Source organism: Bombyx mori, chromosome 22, assembly GCF_030269925.1.
Source record: "Bombyx mori chromosome 22, ASM3026992v2".
Lineage (NCBI taxonomy): Eukaryota > Metazoa > Arthropoda > Insecta > Lepidoptera > Bombycidae > Bombyx > Bombyx mori.
The window spans coordinates 17,649,175-17,666,734 of record NC_085128.1 but is presented as its reverse complement, the minus strand read 5'-3'; the positions used below and the strand labels follow the sequence as shown (position 1 = coordinate 17,666,734).

General features: G+C 35.7%; 1 protein-coding gene across 1 annotated transcript; it reads right to left on the bottom strand.

The window, feature by feature from the left end:
• Positions 1-14,413: 14,413 nt before the first annotated feature.
• LOC119630249 (uncharacterized) lies at positions 14,414-15,154 on the bottom strand. Its single transcript, XM_038018955.1, has one exon. The coding sequence runs from the start codon at positions 15,152-15,154 to the stop codon at positions 14,414-14,416; it is 741 nt and encodes a 246-aa protein (XP_037874883.1).
• Between the last annotated feature and the right edge of the window lie 2,406 nt (positions 15,155-17,560).

Sequence of the window (17,560 nt, the reverse complement as noted above, 5' to 3'; positions counted from 1 at the left end):
CCGAAGAGAATCCAGTGACCTACATTGACAGCTTAAGTTCCTCAACTGACCAAAACCAAACTCATAAAATCATTGCGATCAATCGCGAGTAAACTCTGTTCAGTCAATGTAATCATAAGTTCCAATTAAAACATCTTAAACGAAAGACCTAAATAATTGAAGATCTTATCCAAAATTCCCCAGCACCATGTAAGCCGCTCTCAACATAACCCTTACCCTTGAAATAAAAGATCCAAAGCGAAAACTATATTAATATTCACTTCGTCTTCTCAGCAAGGAAGTTAAATAGCCATGTATTTGTATTCATTATCCTCAGTCAGAACTAACAGCTTACCTGTGAAACGAATAGTTTAGGTACGATGCGGTGGAAAATGTGCGTTCGCATTACACAACAAACTGCCAAAGATAAAATAAATAAAAAATAATAGTATAAAAAAACTAAAAAAAAAAAAACGCTTATAAAGAAAATCCACCTAAAAATAGAAAATAAATTTTAATAAATTTGAATCAAAAAATTGCTTAAGAAAAAATGATTTTATTGAAAAAAAAAAGCGTGGGGTGCATGGTATCAGCAGTTATAAATATATTTTATGAACAGATATGAGCAGAAGGGTTATTTTAATAATATCCTGAAAACTATTATTTATTTTTCATTTTTTAGTTGAATTTCATTTTTTTCAATATTATTTTTTAATATTGAATTGTTATCAGTCCTTAATAAGTATGCCAAATTTCGAGTTAACCCGACGTTTTGAAGGGGATCAAAAACATGTTCAAAGATTCCGTTACATACTAACATACATACGTCTGAAGCTAATAAATGCATATTAAAAAAGCCGTGTCATTTGTCTTATTTGTGACACGTTAATGCCTTGGTTCGATTCTCATACTCGTGTTCACTGTATGTGCATACCAGCAACAATTTAGAACCTGGAATAAAAAGAATTACCTGAAACTGATGATGAAACGTCCAATCAATATATATTAACCAGGTATCTAAGTTTGATCCTACTATAAACATAGGGCATAGAGGACTCAGGAATGTGGACTACAGTTAAGCTTTCCCATGAATGAGTGAGGGTAAGTACCTACGATCCAGTCTTCCAGAGAGTTTTACTGGTGGTAGGACCTCTTGTGAGTCCGTGCGGGTAGGTACCACCGCCTTGATTATTTCTGCCGTGAAGCAGTAATGCGTTTCGGTTTGAAGGGTGGGGCAGCCGTTGTACTGAGACTTTAGAACTTATATCTCAAGGTGGGTGACGCATTTACGTTGTAGATGTCTATGGGCTCCAGTAACCACTTAACACCAGGTGGGCTGTGAGCTCGTCCACGCATCTAAGCTAAAAAAAAAAGAGTCGTCTCTCAAGAAATACAAAAAAAAAATACGTTACGACACGTTTTGTGTTAATAGTTTTTACGATATTGACGATAACGATATAAAAATGAATTCAGTTATTGTACACAGTTATTTAGAAATCTACTCAAATATGTTTACTACCAAGTAAACCTGAACCTTGTAATATTTACAATACAGAACGAACATTAGACGCTTCTGTTATTAATTAAGCAAAGTTTTATTTTGATTATACTAAAAAACAATCAAAAAACAATAATGGCAAAATGTAATATTATTTGCAGATTTTATGACCGAAGAAGACATGGATGGAGTGTGTGAATGACGATATGAGAGAGAGAGTGTTGAGTTGACGGCTGATAGAAGAGAATGGAAGAGAAAAATTAGCTGTGCCGACCCCACCTAGTGGGACAAGGTGGAGAAAAAAAATTTATGAGCGGATTTTCTTCGAATTCGGATTGAGTTTTCTGATGATTTTTAGAAGACAAAGGACATGGGCCATTTTCGGCCCAGCTACTCGTGCTCTCGAGGACATTAATGAAATATCTATAGAAAAAAACTATTCATTTTTACATACTTATTATAAATTTAAGGGTATTTTTATGGTGGGAATATTAAAATCATAAATAAAAAGAAATTAGCATGACTAAGCTACATTGATAATATTAAAGGAATTGCCATAGGTAAAATATATTTATATTATAAACAATTCACGTTAAATCTTCTTAAAAAACATTACATTGCAAAAAACTAGCAAAATATAAATTAATTAATGGGTATAAAATTTTAATTAATGGGTTTTAAAATTAATATAAAATATAATATCTAAACAAAAATCTATTTTTATACTTATATATTTATATAATTAAAATCTCGTGTTGTATGCAACATTGGACTCGCACCCGGTGAGACTGTACCAGTTTAGTGTCATTGTGCCGCCGAGTAGCATTAGTCCACATTAGACACGGACACGCTGCCGATGCGTGTCTTTTGTCTTCCTTGGTCTACCTACACCGGTCACTGGTAGACGAGCCTCTGCCCGCTTATTTTATTAGGTAATTTATATTTCAAATTGTGCATCTTTATTTCGAAAATGATTACGACCTGGACACAAACAAAAAATATTAAAAAGTTTATGTTAGGTTTTTTAAAGGTCATCAATTTAGAACTAGAACTATTTACTCAATTTTATAAGATCATGACGAGTAAATATTCTATACGGCCATTCATCAGAAAATTTCGGTATGTCAATTATACCGTGACACAATATTCAGCCGTTGTATGTACTGTAAAAACTGAGACCTTAGAACTCATGTCTCAAGGTAGGTGGCGGCATTTACTTTGTAGACGTCTATGGGCTCCGGTAACCACTTAACATCAGGTGGGCCGTGAGCTCGTCCACACAACTAAGCAATAAGAAAATAAAAATTTCAACATTCCATCACAGTATGGATACTCCGTACAACGACTTTAACACCAATGGTCTCTCTCAAGGAGAGCAGTAGAGGCTATTAGGAGAAAAGATAAACTAAAAATACTATAGATTTTTTCGCTTAATTGGGTGGACAAGTTCAGAGCCCACCTGATGGTAAGTGGTTAGCGGAGCCCATATCAAAAAAGTAAACAGCGTCACCCCACACAACATGAGACACGAGTTGTATATATAAGTTTTCAAATAAAACATCTGCTCCGCACTTCAAACCGAAAATCATTACTGCTTTACGACAGAAATCCAGGAAATCAGAATACCGGGGTGGTGATACCCACCCGTACGTACGGACTCAAACGACGCCCTACCACCACTGATGATGGAGAAGTAGCAGTAATTTTTCAAGAAGACCAGGGTCGCGTACCAGTATCTTCCAAATAATTGGTGTTTCGTCGATTTTCATTTTGCGGTACTAAAAACAAGAGAGTATTTGTGTATTTTGTAACATGTATATTATGTACTCACATTATAATTGAAAATTATTTAGAAGTTAACATTCTAAATTCAACTATTCATATCCAATGCAATTATTCGTTAGTTTAACAAAGAGTTCTAAAAGAATCTAGACTCATAAAATCCTTAATCGGTATACTTAATCAATGATTAACATTAAATTCCGTACGTGACCTGCCCGGAACGAATCCGGGTGACGTCTCATTCATTCGATTTATTTTGCATCCAACTCTAGATTCCACAGAGTAAAATATCACCCACACATACTAGTTACAAACCGACCGTCTCTAGTTCGTAGTACTAAATTAATTTAGGCTGTGCAATGTTGTGGGTGTTTTTTTGCTTTGGCTCCGTGACGCAACATTCTGCATGGCATTCGATTCTTGCATCGATAAATCATGTTTCAGACAGGCGAACAAAGCCGGGTAACGCGCCGTGTCTTTGTGGATTTTGAACGATTTCTACTTTGTATATCATTTATCATCCCCCTGGCTCGGATCAGCTCAGTTGGATTTTACGCTCATCAGAAACTTTGTTCGGATTTAATGATGACTACGTGATTATCGATTCTATTCTAAGCGTGTTATCGATTATTTACGAAAGATTTTCAAGCAATACATTTTTTTATTTATTGCTTAGATGAATGGACGAGCTCACAGCCCACCTGGTGTTAAGTGGTTACTGGAGCCCATAGACTTGTACAACGTAAATGCCGCTACCTACCTTGAGATATAAGTTCTAAGGTCTCAGTATAGTTACAACGGCTACACCACCCTTCAAACCGAAACGCATTATTGCTTCACGGCAGAAATAGGCGGGGTGGTGGTACCTACCCGTGCGGACTCACAAGAGGTCCTACCACCAGTAAACATATAATACATATATACTACATATAAATATGCTACATATAAATATACATATAATACATATAAATATGCTAATGGGAAATGGAAGTGGAGAAGCACTAAGTCTAAATAACCCCAGTAAAGAATACATTTAAGCATATTTCTTAACTAGCAACATAAACTTTAACAAGCCTTTAAGTTAATAAGAAATAAAAAGTTGATGAATAAGGCATCACAATGGCGTTCACAATTATAAAACCACATTAAAATCCGACTTCAAAGGCAATAATCTAACCTAAAATGGTTTTAATTAATTTATCATTAAAGAAATATTTTTCCCAAGATCATCATAATAAAATCCTCACAGCTACACGAGAAATTATCATGAAAATTAAATAATTGAAATAGACACCAATGAAACCATGTTCATTACATTTTAATTGTTCTATAAATTGTTTTAAAGTGTTTTTGTCATTTCGTATCTAGAGGATGTCGTGCGAAGAAGGGCCCTGACATAATGATTTCGATCGCGTGATTTTCATGATTCAATCATTCAAGGTTCATATGAGAACAACCTGGTAGGGTGTGGTAGTAAAACGTAGAGTAGCATTGCTTCGCGAATTATTTGAGCTATTGTGTTTTACTGTTTATTTTTCTTGTCGAGTACGCGATGCTAATAAGACTTGAAGACTTGCGTCGTTTTGCTTCAAGGTAAGCAGCTATGCCTAGTAAAGGCAGCTAGATCACGACATTTTAATTATTATATAATAAAACTAATTGTAGAACTTCGTGTCATATTATCAAATGATTAGCAAAAAATTGCGGTTAATTATGTCAATTGAACGCCATAGACGTAATCAACTGAGATAATTATATTTAACCTACTTGATAAACATTTTGTTGCAGTACATCTTAATGAAAATACAACAATACTTTTTTTTTATGCTTAGATGGGTGGACGAGCTCTCAGCCCACCTGGTGTTAAGTGGTTACTGGAGCCCATAGACATCTAGAACGTAAATGTGCCACCCACCTTGAGATATTAAGTTCTAAGGTCTCAAGTATAGTTACAACGGCTGCCCCACCCTTCAAACCGAAACGCATTACTGCTTTACGGCAGAAATAGGCAGGGTGGTGGTACCCACCCGCGTGGACTCACAAGAGGTCCTACCACCAGTAAAAAAGTTGTCTGTCATTTCATTAGATTGTCGCTTTAGAACACACCGTCGTGGTAACTTACGGAGACAAGTAACTTCCCTGATTTGCTTCTTCTAAAATGATGACGCGTCGAAATATTAATCCTGGAAGGTTGTCGCCAGAAATAAGATCACACACACACTGGTAAAATTTCGAATTTCATATTCATACTTCCACAAACACTGCCGTTTAAGACAATAAACGCTAAATAGACACGTCAATATCACAAGAGCCTAAACATGGTTCGACATTTGAGCACGCGTCGTTAATCAGGGCCAGTCGCCTTGTGGAAATGACGACTGAACCGCAAATTATTCGCCTGTATGTAAAACAAATAAGGTTTGACGTATTCGCGCCCCGTCAACGTGATTTATGACGCAAACGGGGACGACTCGAGGGCCCTTCTTCATTAAACCGACTCTGTGCCATTAATTCTGTCAAATTGTAAGAAAGTTTGCTTAAGATTATTTTCTGGGTTTTGTACGTTCAGTTTAAATATTATTATTATTGGAACGAAGTTCCTTATGGGACGATGCGGAGGGGTACCCTAACTGGGAAAAAAACGTCCGTAACGTGAGATTTTTATTAGTAATGCACACAGTGTACGACTTAACTTTGTAATAACGTCCAAAAAATAACATATTTCTTATCATTCATTGATCACGATCTCAGAGCGTTCGTCTGCGCAATACACTAACTCTTATGCAAACAATCGTGAATGAAGTGTACCACAATAAGTTCGCACGTTACCGAATGATCGTGGGTTGTTGCGAAATCTCCAGTTTTGTTTTCTTTATACCTCGAATAGAACTTAAAATTAATATTTTTATAATAAAGAACCTCGTTCCTATCCGGTGCCCCACGACACCACACATCTTTTTTTTATTTATTTTTTCCAACCCTCGAATATCCACTATTACTCAGATTATCAATATTACTATGTGTGTAAAAGTGAGAATGGCAAGAGAAAAATGTATAGATAAAGTTTATTGTGCAGATATTTATGAGTTTCAATAGTATTGACGTATAATGTGGATCATAATAAAACATTTTTATTGTATATCTTCTTTGATTTATTATATTTTTAACTCTTCAAATCCTAAATTGAATAAATAACGTATTTATTACTTAAATATCTAAATATTTTAATGCTAATGAATCTAAAACACAACCGCTTAAAATCATTTGTATCCCTCGTTTGATAGGTTTAGGTGTTACAGTAGCTCTGACTGGTTTACAAAGCTCTACTGTTTGGCTCTACTTAGCTCTACTGGTTTCCTGCCACATCCTTTGTCGACTGCTAGACATATCTAAATATATAGACAACGAATAGATAACGGTTTATTCTGCACTTTGTTTTCAAGGAAAAGAGTACTTAGCTTTTATGCTCGCAATTTTTATTATTATCACATAAAATATTTCTCTCTTCGTCTTCATAAAATCTTAGCTTCCTAATGCCAAGAATGATTTGCAGAAATTGCAAATAATATTAATTTATTCAGATAACTTACTTTCACAATTAAACAATAATTTTCAAAACTATTGATTTCTTAGTTAGTGATTACTTTACTTACAAACGCGGAATAAATCCGTACAGATATTTCTTAACTAGTTCATCAAGTTTTCAAATCACAAGTTTTTTTTTTTTAAATCGCGTTATCGATTGTCGAACGGACGTTGTGACCAACTGTACTTAATGTAATAATAATAATTTGTTACCACTTTTTAATACAATAGCTAACTACCCCATTTGAATCGCGGCACACGACCAGTACAGTCGCCATCATAATTATTTGCATTATCGATTTTATTTAATCGATTTGAAATACGACAGTATTTTTTTAAATTTATTTAGGATCGTTGAAACTAATTTTAGATTATTTTTCTTTATATAAAAGTAGATTTTAACACTGTAAATTTGGTTTTAAACACTTTCATTTAATGGATAGAGGATTCATTAAAAACAAAAAAGCGTTAGGCTTGTTAAATAATAGTATTTAGATTGAAAACTTAATAATCGCTTATCGGTATTAATTACTCCACCAAAGACGTTGATCAACATACAACCACGGGCAGTGAGCTCCTGCTGTATGCGCCAACAAATAAACAACAAAACAATAGCAAAAACCAACGAAATAAATCAAATAAATTAAAACATTTATATTCAAGACAACACAACTAGAATCAATATATATTAGATCATAAAAAACGATCCCAAAATCAACATTCAAAAATACACTTGTACTATTCTAATTTATGTTAATCATTGTACTTGTTAAAAACCAGTTTTATTTTTTTAATTGAGGGTAGAATGTCCCTTTGTGACCAGGACTTGATGCACCCGGCTTCCGTTAGCGTAATGCAGCTAAAAGTCATAATTTTATTTTCAAATTTTCATTACGTTCGGTCTCTTCTTCTTTCTTTCCTATTACGCTCTGCTGGAGTGTAGGGCTGAAATCAAATCCTTCCATTTACATTGGTCTTGGGCAGTCTGTTCTAGCTCCTCCCACGTCATGCCCAAGACCCCTAGCTCCTGCTCCACCGAGCGACGCCAAGTTGTTCTGGGACGGCCTCCCTTCCTTTTGTCAGTCACTTTCCAGGTCAGTGCTCTCTTGGATAGGTGGGTATCGGGCTTTCTCCATATTCGACTAATCAAATGCCACTTCCGCGTAAGGATCTTCTTCTCCATTGGTGTCTAATTGGTGATCCTCTACAGCTCTTTGTTAGTGATCGTCTCGGACTAAAAGATTTTCAATGATTACGTTCGGTACAGTACTATATTTTCTTTTAAAAATGTGGTATGTACACAGGTATGAATGACATGAAATTCGGTTTTATACTTCATGACATAAGATATGTAATCGAGCTAGGTGCCAGGGTTACGCATTTCGCCACGAAGCAGTTGCTCTTGAGTTGTTAGGTCTCCTTTGGAGGCGCTCGGATGGCTGTTAGGAAATCCCCCCGCTCCTGGCTGAGACTTTGCTCGATCACCTGGCGAAATCCCTCATTCACAAAAAAAAAAGAAAAAAAACATGTATACCTAGGTAAATGTATAACTTTAAAATTTAGATAATAATATATTATATAATATTTAAATTTCAGATGGTTAATTTCTATTTGACTATTTCTGGATAAGTAGCACAAAAATACATTTTTAAATGCACAGACTTAATTACATAAACTTTAATTTTCCCATTTTAATATTATACAGCGAACGTCCTTGACGGCCGCCATGTTGCTGTAATGCTGTAATACATTCAAATGAATTCAAAAAGGCTTCACTTTCGGACGAATATTTAAATTAATATTTTTAACGTAACCAAACACGGAAACGTAAGAAACTAACCGCACGTGTGGATTTCGTTTTTAGGGTTCCGTACGCGAAATGTTATAAAGACGTTTTTTCCTGAACGCTACGACATGTTCTTTTTCTAACGAGCCTTACGGAGAATAATCAGCGGTAGACAGCGACTTGGCTGTGCCTCTGATATTGCTGATGTCCATGGGCAACGGTAACCACTCACCATCAGGTGGTCCGTCAGCTCGTCTGCCTATAACGGTAATAAAAAATCCCAACTCTTCACCCTGTTTGTTTGTCCGAGTGATCATGTCAGAAATTTACACATATTCATACAACTTTTTGAAATAATTATATATTGTACTTAAACAAACTGCAGAAATTTGGATGGTTGTTTTAATTTCTATTTCGTCAGTCTAAATTTTAATTTTAATTAGAAAATTGGCACCCAGGATTACAAGCTGGGTCCGATTTCAATGCAATTGCCGATTTTACCCTGTGTTTTTCAAAACATACTCTTTCTACTACTTCTTACTCATCAATTCCACTTTTACAAATTAATAAGTGGGCATTATAAGAACATTTATAAAAAAAAACTATTTAATTGGCGACTAATTGAATTGTTTGTTTTCTTTGTCGTAAGTGAAAGCTAGAAAATATTTGGGTTAACAGATTTTGATAGAAAAAAATCGGTGTAGATTTAAGAAGAACGCGGTGCATTTTGTGTCTTGGATTTTTGGCTACACAACATACCCACATAATTTATGATATGAACTTTTTAATGCTAAATTCATCTTGACTACGGAATCCAATTATAGCGTTGTCTGAAACACACTTATTTCTTTGTCTATGTATGTTCATCATTGATATATTGGCTTAATTGATTTCGTGCGTCAATTATAAGATTTATTTTTATTACTGTCGATGGCAGACGATCTTGTAGTCCAAATGATGTAATGTCACGTGAGACTTTTTTAATTGCTTGGATGTGTGGACGAGCTCACGACCCACCTTGTGTTAAGCGGTCACCGGAGCCCATAGACATCAACAATATAAATGCCGCCACCCATCTATATGATATGAGTTCTAAGGTCTCAGTATAGTTACCACGGCACCACCCTTGAAACCGAAACGCATTACCGCTTCACGGCAGAAATAGGCAGGGTGGTGGTACCTACCTGTGCGGACTCACAAGAGGCCTACCACCAGTAATTACGCAAATTATAATTTTGCGGGTTTGACTTTTATTACACGATGTTATTCCTTCACCGTGGAAGTCAGTCGTGAACATTTGTTGAGTACGTATTTCATTAGAAAAATTGGTACCCGCCTGGGAATCGAACACCGCTGCATCGCTAAACACGAATGCACCAGACGTCTTATCCTTTAGGCCACGACGGCATCGCTGTGTATATATGCATTTGAATCCGTAGCATTACCGATTTTGATAAAAACAACAGTTGTAGCTTAAAACTAGTCTTGAATTTAAAGGTCAACATGGGCGGTTACAACTCAATGACCGCTGACTATTGAAAAATATTGTGAACTTAGAGACCGGTATATGGTAATCGTGTCTCATGATTTAGGCAAACAATTGGAGATAGCAGTCACGTTGTATAGTCTACAAGGCAAGGCAATAGTTCCGCAACAGCTAAACAATATACTTCCAGATATAAATAGAACTTTTTTTTATTTTTTATTGCTTATATGGATGGACGAGCTCACAGCCCACCTGGTGTTAAGTGGTTACTGGAGCCCATAGACATCTACAACGTAAATGCGCCACCCACCTCGAGATATAAGTTCTACGGTCTCAGTATAGTTACAACGGCTACCCCACCCTTCGAACCGAAAGGCATTACTGCTTCACGGCAGAAATAGGCGGGGTGATGGTACCTACCCGACCTACACCGTTATGTTTAAATTTTTTTTTATTAATAATTTATACAAATATGTTACGTTTGTGTAGGAATGTCTCGGCGTGTGACCGTTCGTTTTCTATGTCGTAATTTCAAATGTCGCGTTACAGCATTTTGTACTTACGGCACCCAGTGGATGTTGTTTATTGCTATCGACTGTACCCCACACTTTTCATTCAAGCTATCACCAACATTTTCATAAAATTTTCGAATGAATTTGAATAAATAGAACAATAATATAATTTATTAAAATATAGCAGATACTTTTATTAAATTATGTTGACAAGCACATTGCTAAATAGAAAGCTACTACATAGTATAATAAAACAAAGTCGCTTTCTCTGTTCCTATATCTGTCCCTTTGTATGCTTAAATCTTTAAAACTACGCAACGGATTTTGATGCGGTTTTTTTTAATAGATAGAGTGATTGAAGAGGAAGGTTTATATGTATAATAACATCCATTAAATAGTTGAGAAATCAATAGTAAATTACAGTTTCCGAAGCGAAGCGAGGGCGGGTCGCTAGTTGTTAATAAGATGAACTTCTTAACGATGAAGAAACTTCCATCGAAGTCCATAAAAACATGATTATTATTTTTCACATTATGCCCAAATGTCTACGTTTGAAGAGCCGACTTCAGCAGATTTTCGTACTTTCCGACTCTTTATTGATAATATTATGATAATAATATTAATAATAATAATAATATAATAATAAAGCCTGTTTATTTCCAATCCATAATGATAATGTATTACATGCGATTTAATATCTAAATATACTAGGGTAGAATTTCTTTAATTTTCTTTTATTCGCTAACGTTGCTTTCTCCTGTATCAATGATCGGAACCCCTTCTCGGGTAAAGGCCTCCTCCAGCTTCTTCCAAATCCCTTTGTCCATGGCTTTCCTTATCCAATCGCTTCCTGCTATCGTTTTTATATCGTCTATCCATCTTTTTCTAGGGCGCCCTCTTCTTCTTTTTCCTTTTGGTCCTTTCCACATAGTTGTCTGTAATGTCCATCTTTTGTCTGTGCGTCTTGCTATATGTCCTGCCCACTGCCATTTCTGTTTTAAAGCATATTGTAAGGCATCTATAACTTTAGTTTTTTGTCTAATTTTTTCGCTTTTTACTTTTTGTATTTTTCTTATTTTTAGTACGCTTCTTTCCATTGCTTTTTGACATGTTATTAGTTTATTTTTTGTTTTGGTGCTGAATGTCCACGTTTGGCATCCGTATGTAAGAGTAGGTAGGACACAGGTATCCAACACAATTTTCTTTAGGTAAAGGGAGAATTCCCCTTTCAAGATTTCCTTCAGGGACCAAAACTTTTTCCAACTCATGTTGATACGCCGCTCCACCTCTAGTTCTTCATTTTTGTCATCGAATGATAGTTGTTTTCCCAGGTATATGTAATTGCTCACATATTCAAGCGGCTTTCCTTTCAAGTATATGGCGTTAATGTAATGATTAGTAACTATTTTTGTTTTATTTTCGTTCATTTTGAGGCCCACCTTTTCGCTTTCTTCATTTAAACTTGTTATCATTCTTTCTAATCCTTTACTTGTTTCAGAAAATAAGACAATATCGTCTGCGAATCTGAGGTGTGTAAGCCGATCTTTGTTAATTCTAATCCCTTCCGCCTGCCAGTTAAGATTATCAAAAACGTGTTGTAGTACCATTATGAACAGCTTAGGTGAGAGAGGGTCTCCTTGTCTTACGCCTCTACGGATCGGTATATCAGGACCTCGCGTCTCCAGTTTGACTTGGCTTACGCTACCTTCGTAAATGTCTTTCAGTACTCTTACATAGTTTTCGTTTATGTAGCATTTATTCAGCGCTTCCCAAATAGCATCATGAGAAATCGTATCAAACGCTTTGGCGTAGTCAATGAAAGCAATGTAAAGTGGCTTGTTGAATTCCTTGTATTTCTCCATTACTTGTTGTAAAACTTGTATATGATCCGTTGTAGAAAATCCAGAACGAAACCCTGCTTGTTCTACTGGCTGATAGTTATCTATCTGCGGGCTCAGCCGGCTTTGTAGTATTGACGTGAACAGTTTGTATACACTTGAAAGAAGACTAATCGGGCGGTAGTTAGATATGTCTTGAGGGTCTCCTTTCTTGTATATAAGGATTATATCAGATCTTTTCCATTGGATCGGTACTTGGCCTATGTTCAGAACCTTGTTGAATAAATACATAAGTGGCCGACTTAATAGGATAGCGCCAGCTTTCAGTGCTTCATTTTGTATGCCGTCAGGACCAGGGCTTTTATGTGGTCTATGTTTGCTGATATGTTTTATGACTTCCTTCTCATCTACTGGTGGCAATTCATTCGTATTTTGAGAGTTTGCTATTGCTGCTTCGACTGTAGTAATACAAGAAATCGATTCGGAATATAATTCTCTGTAGAAGTTTGTGGCGCAGTTCATGATATCATTTCTGGTTTTCGTTTCTTCTGATTTAGATTTTAAGTTCTGAATCCAATTTTTGTGTGTGCTCAATTTCTTATAGGCTTTTTTCGTACTTCTGTATTCGTTTAGGTTATTTTCAATGATTTTATGTCTATATTCTTTGTAGTCTTTATCTAATGCCTTACTTGTAGTTTTAAATAGTGTGCTTAGTTCTTCCTTCATTTCTTTCGTTTTTTGTTTTATTTTTAGCAGTTCCGTTCGTCTTGTGAGAAAAGTTTTTGTAGACTCGCTAAGTATTTTATTAATCATTTTTTGTTCTTTATTTTTTGATCTGCAAGCAAGGCTAGTATTGATGATGTTAGCTAGTTTGTTGTAAAAAGGTTGAATATCTTCTTCTTGGTATGTTTCCAGTTGACGTATATTGATCTCAAGGTTTTTTAAGTATGAAGATGTATCCTCATTTGTCCTTAGTAGCTTAGGTTGTGCATTAAATGATGTTCTGCTCTTCTTACCTTGTTCTAACGTGTACGTAGCTCTAACTAAACGATGGTCAGATCTGAATCCAAAGCCATGTAGTACTTCTATGTTTCTAATCCTTTTGGGGTGGTTTGACAGTATAAAGTCAATTTCATTTTTTATTTTACCACAAGGGGAGAGCCAAGTCCATTTGCGGTTTTTTCGAGCCTTAAAAAAGGAGTTCATAATTGACAGCTTATGTTCCAGTGCGTATTGAATTAGTTTTTCTCCTCTTTCATTTCTATTTCCGTAACCGAATTTTCCCATAACAAAGTTTTCACTGTCTTCAGTTTTCAGTTGGCCAACTTTTGCATTAAAATCACCGATTAAGAATACGCTTTCTCCTGTGTGACTATGCGCTATCTGTAGAGTTGTGTAGAACGAGTTGATCTCCTCATCTGTAGCTTTTTCAGTGGGTGCATATACTTGTATTATTGAAAGCAGTTGGTTGTTGCATTTCATTTTCAATAGAGCGACTCGTTCTGAGAACGCTGAAAAACTGACAATGTTATTCTTGTGTTTTTTGTTTATTAAAAATCCAACTCCATATTGGCCGAGTGTGTCACCTTTGTAACAAAATATATAATTTTCATGTTCTTCAATTGCATACCCCATTCTTCTAACTTCTGCTAAACCAAGTATATCGATTTTTATTTGTTGCAACATATATGTTAGTTCTATAAAGCTTTTTGTTGTAGCTAGTGATCTTACATTTAATGTTCCAATTTTGAGGGTTGGTTGTAGTGGTTTTGTTATGCCAGTTGTTTTGGTTGCATTAGTTGTATTATTAATGTTAATTTTTGCTGGAGGGTTGTGGTCTTTTTCCCCCACGGGGACCAGCCGGCTTGGGGGAGGGTTGTTTGCTATTATTGATTTGTAAAGTTGTTTACAGATTGTTTTTTGATTCCGTTCGCCGATATCCAATTGCTATGATTTTTTGTCTCTTGAACAGGTTGTAGAGGTAAGAGAGTTGGACCTAGCTCTCATCATGTCATATACGTTCACTATCTCCTTCGATGAAGATGAAATTTGTTGTTTTTTTGGCTGAGAGTATTGCGGAGAAGTAGATACCTCCCTTTTTCTTTTCTCATAACATGTGTTTGATTTTTCCTTTACTATGAGTTGATCGTATTTTAGGTAAGCGATTTTGCCTTTATTTCTTTCTTCTGTTAATTGCGGTATTAGTGCTTTCCTCTTTTCTAAAATATCTTTAGAGTAGTCTTCTGTGAATGTTATTTCCTTCGACTTCTTCTTATTCCTTAATATCTCGTTTTTTTTCAATCCACTAACAAAGGATAAGAGTGTCGGCCTAGGTTTGTTACCTTTGATTTCTTTCCCTATACGATAAATCTTGTTTATTTCACAATCTTGAATATTTATATTTAATGTTTTCAAAAATACTTCCTTGGTATTTTTAAGCAGTTGCTCTGTAGTCTTTTCTCCCTCTTTCAGCCCGTGGACTATTATATTGTTGTTTTTTTTGTCTCTCTCTAAAGTTTCTATCTTTTTTTCCAAAAGCTCAACTTTAATTCTTAATTTTTTGTTTTCTTCTATCACAGGTTCTAATTTTTCACCAATTTTTTCCATAATAGTGCTTGTTATAGAATCTGATTGGTTCTTCATTTCAGTTTTAATTTTTTCGAAGAATAGTTCAAATTGTTCATCCATATTTGCGTGGAATGGAACGTATTATTTAAGGTTATTTTAGTTTATAGCCTTGGCAGCACTGAACTGACGTTGATAGTTGCGTACGAGGTGACTTTGACAGACTCTCAGTAGTTTTACGTTAGTGTGTGTGCTTTCTGGTTACAACAATATTCTAACCTCCAAATACTGTTGGTTTGTTTTCGTCCGTGTTTTTGTCAAATCCAATAGTTGTGTGGCGGTGACTAATTTCAACACTTCGCGGCACCTTCGTACTCACATTTAATAGTAATTTTTAACGAACCTTGCCTTGTATCTATTTATTTGTGCGATTATTTTCGGAGCGACAATACTATGACATGTATGATACGAGTACCGGAACCGGAATCATATTATTATATTATTATGTAATAATAATATTATTATGTAAATATTTTTTTTATTTCATTTTCATTTAATTTAATAAACTTTATATATGAATCTATCTACACCTGTCAAAGGTTTACGAAAAAAATTATCACATTATTTTTATTTATGTAAAATTAGAGTCGAAGTGAAAAAGGTCAATGAACTTTACATTATCAGGATTTTATTAGGAATAAATTCATATAAAATTATATTTTTTTAACAAAATTAACCATACTATTCTAATGCTAATCGTGTTATGACAGTGAAATAATACCATAGAACAACAATAAAAAGTATACAATTTTAAACTCTTTGCAGATTTGCATTAAGTCGAATCTTAAATGTTTACATTTCAAAATTCACATGTTTTCCGCCAAACTATATTAAACGATAATGCCTGGAGTTAAGATTCAATTTTGACTGTTAATAAAATATATGTTTATGCCAATCGAGACTAGTGTACTTAACACATGCAAATCTTTTATTTATAAACAAATGATGGTTTTATGATTCTATTAGCCTATTGTTGTGTGTCAGTGACCGCAATTCATTAGCAACTCATAAAGTATTTTATAGTATTTACAAGTAAACGTATTTGTACCTTGTTACAATTTAAATTAGGTCGATAATTTAAATGAGTTCTTTCGGTTATTTGATCCTTAAATTCAGTTATAAATTGACTGTTTCGGCTTACTTTTAAATGCACGATTTTCTTCTAAATTTTTTATTATCTTAGTAAATGATCGGAAGAACTCATAGTCTACTTGGCGTTGAATGGTTACCGAAAGCTTATAGCTTATAGATTCCCTACTTCGAACCTTCATACGTCATATGAGTTCGGAATCTTTCTTTGAATAATCATTTGCTACCGTTTAATCAATCCTTTTATATAGCAAATAGTGAGTAGTTTTTAGTGAATTTGTAGTCGTCGTGGCCTAAAGGATAAGACGTCCGGTGCATTCGTATCTAGCGATGCACCGGTGTTCGAATCCCGCAGACAACCATTACAAATTTTTCCAATTAAATACATACTTGTAACTATACTAAGACCTTAGCACTTATATCTCAAGGTATGTGGCGGCATTTACGTTGTAGATGTCTATGGGCTCCGGTAGCCATATAATAAAAAAAAAGATAAATATCGCCAGTAAAGAACAGTTTAACTTGAAGACTGATAAAATAAATAGAGTCGCATTCCTCATAAGTGGAAGAATAAATGAGCAGCGGCTTTGCTATGTCCGCGGTATTGTCGATCCTCCTAAGCGACGGTACCACTTACCTACAGTTTTTTTACCCTACCTAAGCTGATAGATAGCCTCTCAAGGCTATTTCAGAGTAACCTTAACTAGTAGGTGAGATCTCGGGGCTCAAAATTGACGACGTTGCTAACACGAACCCTAGCAAGAGCCGCGCTTCGCAGAATCTACCACCGGATCGGAAACGCGACCCACTGAGAAGATCCGGCGAGAAACTCAGTGGGCTGTGTCTGTGCGTTAATTTACTCGTCGAGCCCTTCGTCGCAAGCGACGGGTTCGACGAGAACGATGACCGGTGCTTGAGGTACCTAAAAGCATCGTTAGTGGATCGGAAGGATCTGAAATGACGTGTTTTGGGCGACGTCGACTGCTTTACATTCTGTCTGCAGGATTGGGAATTTAGTTACCAGCGGCCACGATGAAAGAGTTCTCGTGTCGTGCCGCTTTATCGAAGCCGACTGTAAATACTTACTGATGGACTCTAGGTCCAGGTCATCATGCAGGTCGACGTTCCTGACGAACCACGGGGCTCCGACGGCTATCCTGCAAAAACGGGATTGAATGACTTGGAGTGGTTTTAAGTTAGTGCGGGCCGCGTGAGCGAACACTACACTTGCATAGGTCATGACGGAGCGTATGCAAGTTTTACAGAGTGTCACCTTATTTCTAAGGGACAATTTGCTTCGCTTGCAAATCATCGGATAGATCCTACAGATGCGCAATTTGCTCGACCGCCGCTGATGGCAATAAAAACCACGAGTCTTCG

What these genes read in the sequence shown, in the direction of transcription:
- LOC119630249 (XM_038018955.1), bottom strand. Translation starts at nt 15,154, where the DNA reads ATGGATGAACAATTTGAACTATTCTTCGAAAAAATTAAAACTGAAATG.